General features: G+C 33.7%; 1 protein-coding gene across 1 annotated transcript; it reads left to right on the forward strand.

Moving 5' to 3' along the window:
* Window positions 1–6,503: 6,503 nt before the first annotated feature.
* LOC306659918 (dehydrodolichyl diphosphate synthase complex subunit NUS1-like) lies at window positions 6,504–8,533 on the forward strand. The gene has a single exon (XM_079137878.1). It carries the CDS (start codon window positions 6,519–6,521, stop codon window positions 7,398–7,400), a length of 882 nt encoding a protein of 293 aa, XP_078994004.1. The 5' UTR covers window positions 6,504–6,518; the 3' UTR covers window positions 7,401–8,533.
* The last annotated feature ends 1,963 nt before the right edge of the window (window positions 8,534–10,496 follow it).

Here is a 10,496-nt window from a genome sequence, read left to right on the forward strand (position 1 = left end):
TTAAATTCAGAAAATAAACTCTTATAAAGTTCAGTGTTTACAGTTTTATAAACTAAAATCCATTGCTTGTAGAAATTTTCTTCCTCTTCCCTCTCTACTAGCTTGTTTCCCAAATCTTCCTCATAAAGAAATTACGTGTTTTCCCTCTTCATCCATTCTTCTGTGCTCATAATCTGGAAAAAATAGTGTCTAAGGAAATGTCAGCGATTTTTTTCTTCCCTTCCAGGGATGATTTTTTCTACCTTGGAACCAGCCAAAGTTTGAGTCTGCATTGAGTCTGCTGTTAACTGTAATGTAACACCTCAGGTAAAATCAGGGGTGAAAATTCCCCCAGCTCTCCCTTCTCACGTAGCATCTTTTTCTTATATATACTAGTTTTAGTCAGGTGATGTTTAATATATAATAAATTAATTTTACCCATTCAGCTACTATGTCCAATGTGAGGTACCACAGAAGTCAGAGCATGCCTTGATAGCTACGTATGGGAAGAAATTTACTGATTGGATAGTTGATACAAACTTTACTTCCAGATTTGAATCCTCTTAAATGTAATGGTCTAGCACATCCTTTGTCCTTAATTTCTCTTAGAACAATGAATCCAAAGTCCCATGGATTTTTCTGTTTAAAATTTCATTGTTTAGTGTCTATTGTTCCCAAGAGTTTTACCCATGCAGGAAGTAGATTTACAAGACACAATATGAAGCTTTAGCTAAACAATGTTATAAATACAACAGGGTTAAAAGAAAGCATTCATTCTTGAAGAAAAAGTATTAGTACAAAACATGGTCAAATAAATCTATTGGTCAAAACGTGTAAGGTGACATTCGAAATTCAAACACTAACAATATCATTTAAGAAGATGTAAACGTTTTTTCAAGTATCTTAATTTTCATTTGAGTGTTTGGAAAAGTGATTGTTTAATATTTGTTTGTATTTGGGTGATTTTTTTTACTCCTTCTCCTTATCACAGTCTCTCTAAATGTCACTCTGACCAAAATATTGGTTCTCTAAAGACACTAAGCCACCTTCCATTATCAAATGTAACAGCTGCTTTCTCATTCTCTTCTAGCTTAGTTATTTCACAGTATTGCAGAAAATCCAACATCATCTTCCTCTTGAAGTCTGTTTTTCCTCTGACTTTTGCTATTCTTTAGTTATATTTTTATCTTTGATTAATCAGGTTTGCTACAATCTCCAAATCCACCATTCACATTTTGTGATCTTTTATGTATCTGTATCTTATATCTTATCACAGTCTTATCAAAGATACATCTCTTTGTTTTGCCACTTTATCTACCAGAATTTCTTTTTTTCCAATAAAATTTCTCTTCAATTCTCAAGATTTAGATAAAAAAAATTCCAGTCCTTTAAAGAATTTCTCTGTTTCAAAGAGAGTCTTAAACAATCTGTGATTTCCAGAACACTACAATGATAAGCAAAATTATAATGTATACACTAGAACAATCATGAACTTTGGATTCAGAAATCCTAGATTTAAATTCCAGTTGTCTAACTTACATGTATACAATATTGTACAGCCAAATTTCCCCATGTTAACTCTAGTCCCTACAAATCATTTATGCCCATTCTTTTATTTGTTCTAATTAGTTATACATGACTGTAGAATGCGTTTTGACACATCATACAGAAATGGAGTATAACTTCTCATTCTTCTGGTCATACATGTTGTAGAATCACACCAATCATGTAATCATATATGTACATAGGGTAATAATATCTGATTCATTCTACTATCCTTCTTGCCCCCATACTCTCTCCCCTCCCTTCACTACCCTCTGCCTAATCCAAAGCACCTCTATTTTTCCCTAGTCACCACCTGTTAATGTGAATTAGCATCAACATATCAGAAAAAACATTAAGCCTTTGGTTTCTTTGGGTTGGATTATTTCACTTAGCATGATATTCTCCAGCTCCATCTATTTACCTGCAAATACCATAATTTAATTATTTAAGGCTGAGTAATATTTAATTGTGTGTATATACCACATTTAAATTCAAAGTAGATCAAAGAGTTAGGCATTAGAACAGAGACCCTGCACTTAAAAGAAGAAAAAGTAGGCCCAAATCTTCACCGTGCTGGCTTGGAACCTGACTTCCTTAACAAAATTCCTAGAGCACAAGAAGTAAAATCAAGAATCAATAAAAGGTATGGATTCAAACTAGGAAACTTCTTTTCAGCAAAGGAAACAATCAATAACCTGAAAAGAGAGCCTACAGAGTGGGAGAAAATCTTTACCGCAGGTACCTCAGATAGGCACTAATCTCCAGAATATATAAAGAACCCAAAAAACTCAACACCCAAAAAACAAATAACTCAATCAATAAATGGTCTATGGAACTGAACAGACACTTCGCAGAAGAAATAGAATTTATCAACAAATATATGAAAAAATGTTCACTATCTCTAGCAATTAGGGAAATGCAAATAAAAACTAAGATTTCATCTCACTTCAGTATGAATGGCAATTATCAAGAACATAAGCAACAATAAATTTTGGCGGGGATGTGGGGAAAAAAGGTACACTCATACATTGCTAGTGGGAATGCAAATTGGTTCATCCATTATGGGAAGCAGTATGGAGACTGCTCAAAAAAACTTGGAATATAACCATCATTTGACTTAGCTATCCCATTCCTTGGTTTACACCCAAAGGACTTAAAATCATCATACAACAGTAACACAACCACATGGATGTTGATAGCAACTGAATTCACATTTATGCCCATTCTTGACATCTAGGCATTTCCTAATTCACATGAAAGCCAATCATGCTATTAGAAGCCAAGTGCTTTTATCTTTATTTCTTTTACAATAACCACCATTCATGTTAAACTATATAAACATTTGTATAGAAGTTAAGAAAATTGATAAATAACTACAATCATCAATTTTGGATATGAGAAACCCTACTAGATTTGATAAAAGGACATTGAAGAGACAGTATTTCCTACATGGACCTAAGTGGGAACAAAGATCCTTTGAAGGTTTGTGCTAGAACATCAGAAAGGAAAATGATTTTTAGGTGGAGTCTAGAAAGAAAGTAGGCTTAGCTAAGATCACATGAGGAAGGGAATCCTACTATTTACAGGTTTTCTAATTTAGCCCTGTCATACCTATTTCTGTTGCAATAATAGAGCTGTCTTTCAGAGAATCAGCCTTCTCATCTATGGTCTTATAGCTCCTCCATCGAGAAATTCGACAACACTGTCGCTTTTTAAAATGATTTTGTCTTTTCAGCTGACACATAATTATTCATACTTAAGGAGAACAGAGTAATAATTCATTTCATATATGTGGCATGTAATGATCAAAGCAAGGTAATTGGCATTCCCATCTCATCATTTTTATTGTCATATGTCTGCACCAATAGTCATCAAAGTACATTTAAGATTTTTGTCTAGAATTTGAAGCATAGGAGGATGAAGCCATCTTAGCAATATGAATAATGTTCTAGATAACTCATATGACAAAAAAACTACCAAACCTTTATTTTCATACTTTGTAAGATAAATAAATAAATATCCAGTAATTAAATCCAAAGAGAGAACACAACAAAACTAATAAGAGTTAAATGTTAGCTTCTTGACACACCTTCAGGGACCAAGCCTTTATCAGCATTCTAATCAATTATGATACTAAATAAGGTTATATTATAAGGCTAATTGATTTTAATTTGAAAATCATTGTGTTACTCTCACTGGCTTCCCTTTTTCTGCTCTACAGAAATATCCAATCTGCTGTAATTCTCTAGAGAGTAACATCACTGTGACCTGCTGGCAATCTCTGGTTGCACATTTGTTGATCCAGAAGGAACTCGCCAGGCTCATTTGGCATTGTAGGCCAATGTAATGCCACAAAGATTGTTGCGAAAGCTCTCTCTGATGTGGAATAAAATATTCATCCCAACAAATATTCTTTGGGTCATGCTTAGATATATCACAGCAGTATAATGATAGGACCACAATCAACACTCAGTTCAGGCAAACTAATTTTCTTAGGAAGACTTCAAAGACCAACAGACAAGACCAAAGGTACTGGTGAAATCAATTAAGTTGCAATATATATTCATTCTGATTAGTGTGTTTATATATGACAGCAGTATCCTTTGGATAATTCTTCATTTACATATATACATGCACAATCTAAGATTCAATAAAACTTGTTACTCGTATATCTGCAAATATAAACATAATTTCTACAAGTAATTTTTGAAGCTGAAATACTAGCTTGTGTATGACTTCTCATGAGTGGCCATGGCTGTGCAGTTTCAATGCAAATTTCTTGTGATTATATTCACAATTAAGTCTCTTTCTAACTAATAGGAAGTAGAATTTTGAGGTGATTATTAATTCTTTAAATTATAATTATATGTCCACATTAAATAACAGGAAGAGTACATGAATAAATTAATCAAGGATAGTTAAATACAAAACATACATTATTTTCTTTATTAGAAGGATTTATTTCACAATCAAGTATTTTCTCAAAGTTCATATTGTGCTTTCAATGAAATAATATGACCTATGTGCTTTATTTCTCTTCTTTCAAACCTGTAATTTTCATATACCTCTTGATTAAGTTTTCTGCTTACCTAAATATGAAAGTCATAATTTCTCTTAAGAAGGACTGAAATGTAATTCAAGAAAACTGTATTATATTTCCCAATTTTTCCTTAAGAAAAATGTAAGTAAATGAAAAATTGATATATATGTATATTTTTTAAACTTTCTTAATTAAACGTAATGAAAATATTAAATAGTTTATTTGAACAAGAGACAATTTATGAATTGGGAAGAACCAAAAAAAAAATATAAAGAAAGAGAAAGAAAAATGTGGTTTGGACTCCATTGAAGCACAAAGGACAGGCCTTTTTAGAATGATTGCTTCTGATTAGATGAACTTAACTTTAATTTTTTTCTAATATAAGTGTTTACAAGAAATAGTCCAAGTTATGTTTCACTTATATTTGCAATTCAAATAAGGTTAAAATTATCTTCATGGACTAATTTACTTTGCTCAGGGATTTTTCAGACCTGATCTCCATTTCAATTTACTTTGATGGATACATTGATTAGTGGATAGATAGAAAATGCGTGGTAAATATACTTCTTGAATATTATAAAAATCTATAATAAAGAACAGCAGTCAGAAAATATATTCTGTAAAATTTAGAACAGAAAATATAGACTTTTCAAAACTAAATTTTCTTATTCACCAATAATCAACTGCCATGTATAACTAAACAGAACAAAGAAAAAAAAATGTCAACTCATCATCCTTAAAAAGAGCCATGGAAACTGTCAGTGGAAGTAATTATATACCATTAAACTCTATGAGAGCATGTATTTTACATATATATTTATATATGTATGTTTATATATATACATGTATATGTTTATATATGAATATGATGCAAATGTGATAAAATATGCAAATGTGATAAAATATGCATGAGTATGCATGCATGATTAAAATCGTGCTAATTGGGTCAATGCATACCAATTGATATATACTAATACAGAAGGTTAATGGACCAATAGATAAGTTAGGTATTGTCATTCATTCAAAGTAAATATTACATTCATTTAGCAGAAGACATTCTAGCCACTGAAATTCTATGAAAGATAAGGACTTCAAATTTGTTTTGAAATTGCAATAGAAACAATAAAAATGGACTTCAAATACCCAGTGATCAACAGCCCACATAGTACAGTTTTGATTTGGTTGATCAAATATATCAGATTTTTGTTTTCCTTTGAGAATGAAGAAGCACCGCATATGTGCAAAGATAAAATAGGTGATAACATTTATGCCATATTTAGTAGTTGGAAAGAATTGATTTTCTTTATCTTCAAAACAAGGATGAGAATATAGACAATGTAGAAACAAATGCATTTCAGATATATTAGGGCTTTATCATATTTCATTAACAGTCTTAATTTCTCTCATTATAATGGCTTGTATTTTATATGCTCCCTTAGTTGTTTAAACTTCTTAGTATCTACCATATTGTGCTTTAAATTTTATTTAAACATCTGCATTAGAATAGATAACTTATTATGAATAAAATGTTTACAAATAACATTTTTTTAAATACCACGTTATATCTTTGTAATATAAGCTGTGCTTAGTATTGTGGTTGCTTGACATTTAAAGAATGTTATTTTAGTACAATCACTTCCAAGTAAATACAAAAAAAATTCAAATTTATCTTTAATTCTTAGAAAATACACAGTATTTCTTAGTATTTTTACACTTTAAATGTACATGGTGGCCTGATACTAAAAGAAATTTAGACCTGGAATCCATAAACCATAACATAAGTTGCTAAAAAAACTCAATTAAAAAATGAATGATCGGCAGTGGAAAGGGGTTCGGGCGCGGGGGTGGGGGGACACGGAGCGATGGCCCGCGACGGCAGCAGGGGAGGATAAAAAGCCATCACGCCGCGGGTGTGGGTGGGAGGGTGCGGTGGGCGCCCGAGCGCCACAAGAGTATGACGGGGCTGTACGAGCTGGTGTGGCGGGTGCTACACGCGCTGCTCTGTCCGCACCGCAGGCTCACCTCCTGGCTCCGCGTTCGGTTTGGCACCTGGAGCTGGATCTGGAGGCGCTGCTACCGTGCAGCCTCCGCTGCGGTCCTAGCGCCGCTCGGCTTTACGCTCCGTGAGCCCGCGGCAGTAGGCAGGAACCGCCGTCACCACCGGCACCCGCTCCAGGGCCCGGGTCCGGCCGCCGCCCACCCCAGGCTGCGCTGGCGCGCGGACGGCCGTTCCCTGGAGAAGTTGCCTGTACTCATGGGCCTGGTGATCACCGCGGACGAGCAGGAACCCAGCTTCTCGGACATCGCGAGCATCGTGGTGCGGTGTATGGCCGTGGGTATCTCCTACATTAGCGTCTACGACCACCAAGGTATTTTCAAAAGAAATAATTCCAGATTGATGGATGAAATTTTAAAACAACAGCAGGAACTTCTGGGCCTAGATTGTTCCAAATACTCACCAGGGTTTGCAAATAGTAATGACAAAGATGATCAAGTTTTAAATTGCCATTCGATAGTGAAGGTGCTGTCCCCAGAAGATGGAAAAGCAGATATTGTGAGAGCTGCTCAGGACTTTTGGCAGTTAGTAACCCAGCAGCAAAAGAGAGCTACAGATTTGGATGTAGATATGTTAGACCGTTTACTTAGTTCAAATGGTTTCCCTGATCCTGATTTAGTATTGAAGTTTGGTCCTGTGGACAGCACATTAGGCTTTCTTCCCTGGCAAATCAGATTGACTGAAATTGTCTCTTTGCCTTCCCACCTAAACATCAGTTATGAGGACTTTTTCTCTGCCCTTCGTCAACATGCAGCCTGCGAACAGCGTCTGGGAAAGTAGTGATCCCTGGTTGTATAACTTGATTTCAAGTTTTTGGAGAAAAGGATCCAAGTGACTCTGATGTTTACAAAGCACCTATGAAATCCTGTGCACACCTAGTTCGTATTCCTCATAATTTATCAACAAACACAAAAAAAGTGTCTTACTTGAGAGTGAGTGTGTGCGAGTGTGTGTGCATGTGTGTGTGTATGGAAATAAACTTACAAATGGGGGAAGTATTGGAGAATGAAATAAGTAGACCTACAACTTTTGAGCAAATAGCAATGTTTTAGGAGCTGAGATTTCACATGTAAAGCTTTGGGCCCCTACTACTTTCCTGTTTTTGTGGGGAGTAAAGGGAGGGAGTGACTAAAACTGTTTGGGTTGTTGTTTGGGGAGAAGGGAGTAATTTTTGTTCTGTCTTTCCTAGTGACCAAACTTTAATTTTTTAAAATAATATATTATTAAATGGAGGTATTCTTAGTTTGAGGGAGTTGCAGAGAATGGAGTTCTGTTGCTCACTTGTTAAAAGTTTGCTCCTCTTCAGAGGAGAGAGAATACCTATCTTAAGATATCCGTCCATTTTCATTTCTTACTTCATTGTAGTTAAACAGTGTGACTTGAGAACGTTGCTCTGGAGTCTGTGTTCTGTGTTGTAAAGAACATTTGAAAAAGAACTCTTGATACACTGAGATGCAGAATTTAAAAAAAAATATTGAATTAGGCAGTCAGAAGGGAAAAAAAGGTGAATAAATTGTATTCTTTAAAGGTGGAAAATTTCCTAGAAAAGAGAAGTTTTGATTTTCTATTTCATGTAATGTTGCATAGTACCCAAAATTGGTTTAAAAAATATTTCCATTAGCCATTTTTATTTAAAATGAGCATTTGAGAGAAACTACCAGGGCAGCTCTTTTCCTTAGAAGTAACCTGTTCTTCCTTGAAATAACACCTGGGATTTTTTTTTTTTCTCAGTAAATTCCAGTGGTGACTTTGCATAAAAAATTAAGTAGGATTGAGGCCTGTGTGGGGGGAAAATATTACCAACGTCTACAAAAATAATTTAGATTAATTTTATAGGACAGAGAACTCACTGGTTCTGTTTTTTTTTTTTTAATGAATAAATGATTTCTTGAAAGGTGTTTAATATTTTCCCCTCACTACTGATCCTTGGACAGAAACCATTCTTTATATTTGATGGACTGTTCTCAGAAAACTCTTTCCAACAAGTGTACAGTAGTTATCTAAAATTGTATATTTAGAATGGAGTATTATAAATACTAGATCTCAGAAGTCTAGAAAACAGCAAAGAAGACTGAATTTGGAAAGCATGGTCTGGAATTGCTTGGCAGATTCTAAAGCAATGAATAAATGTTTCAGTTTTGGATTATAAAACCCCATTTATGATTTTTTTAAAAATACACTTGAAATAAAAATGATTAAACTAAATTTTGGTCCAGTGACATTACTTTGCACTTCATAGTTCTTTATATAACCTTTTTAAAGTCTTAATTTATTGCCAAAAGTTTTGTGTGAAGCTACAGCATATCTAAACTTTGAGAATTTTTCATTTATTTCCCTGTGCTGTGATCCATGTTTTATTGAGAGTTTGTGTTTTTGTTTTTGGCTAATTTAAGACTGAATTTTTGCCTTTTGCAGATACGATAGATATAAATGTTATTTATAACCATTCTGGAGTATGTTCGGCCAATTAAAGTGAAGGGATATAATGTTTGTCAAATTATCCATTGGCTTATAGCTCAGGTCCCTAAAGAGTTAATATTGAGTTTTTAAACTTCTCTTCTATTTCATAATAGTGTATGTACATCAAAATAAATCGATAGCCCATGACCTGAGTCTAGGAAGAAATACTTGAAACATGTTGCTAAGGGTTCTGAATTTGGATATACACATTTCAGAACCTTCTCAAATGAGTTTGACTGCTTGTACAGTCTGTACAATTTGAATAACATTGGTCATTCTATCATTCCTGCCAAAATTATCACAAGTTCTGTATCATCAGGGCTCCCTTTACACTCCCGCCAAAAGAACTGATAGCTGTAAAGAAAAATGTGTCTATGTGTATTGAAGGTTATTTTCTTTAAATTTTTCTCAACACTCCCCACAATGGAAAAAATTATCAAATTAAAACTACTTTATGGATGACAGCTTGTAGTATAGCAAGAAGTTGGAGAGTTTGAATTCCATTCCCAATTCTGGTTGTGCTTTGTTTCTTAAAACTAGTTGATTCTCTTACAAAGTTTAAAAGCTAGTTTTAATGTGAATAACAAATTCTGGTATATTGTGACAGAGGCTTGAGATTGCCTGTCTCTGAGAAGATGTCATATTAGTGAGCAGTGCCAAATACACTGTGCTATCTATAATTTAATCTTTGAATGTATATTACTTAATTAGCTCCCTCCTGTGTGAAGGTACCATGCATAGAGTCAATTAAATCCTTGTGATGTTTTTGTATGGCTGTAGACTTTGACGAAACATGTATGTAAGTGTACAGCAAGTTTTTATGATTAAGGAATCAAATTTATTGAATTTTATTATTGAGAACAACATGTATGAACAAAACCCAATAAAAGAATATACTCTTTTCATGGACTGTAAAAAAAAAAAAATGAATGATCATTTCTAATCATTGGTAATATGCTAATAGTGCCAAAACAAGAATTATATTTCCTGTTTTCTATTTAAATTAACTTATTTTTCCAACATTTGGAAACTACTGTGATATTTAATAGATGTATAAAACATTATGAAAAGTTATTAAAAAAAGAAGACATATTGATTTTAGCCCATGATTATAATTTTTTTTTTGCAAGCCAAGCACTCTACCAACTGAGCTATCTCCCCAGCCCCCATGATTATAATTGAACACTCCTAATTTTTTTAATGATAATCAATTGTATTTTTAACTGATAGGGAAGAAAGGCAATTTTTATTGTCATTTTCTCAATATCATGTTCTTGATTACTGACCCTTATTTTTAATGTGCCTCTGAAAGATTCTAAAAAAATCTTTCTTTACATCAAATAATTATGTGCATGAAAAATATTGTCATAACACCTTAAAAATGGTGCAGTTAGAAGAGTGTTTTCTTCAGTTTCT

Source organism: Sciurus vulgaris, assembly GCF_902686455.1.
Source record: "Sciurus vulgaris genome assembly, chromosome: 4".
NCBI lineage: Eukaryota > Metazoa > Chordata > Mammalia > Rodentia > Sciuridae > Sciurus > Sciurus vulgaris.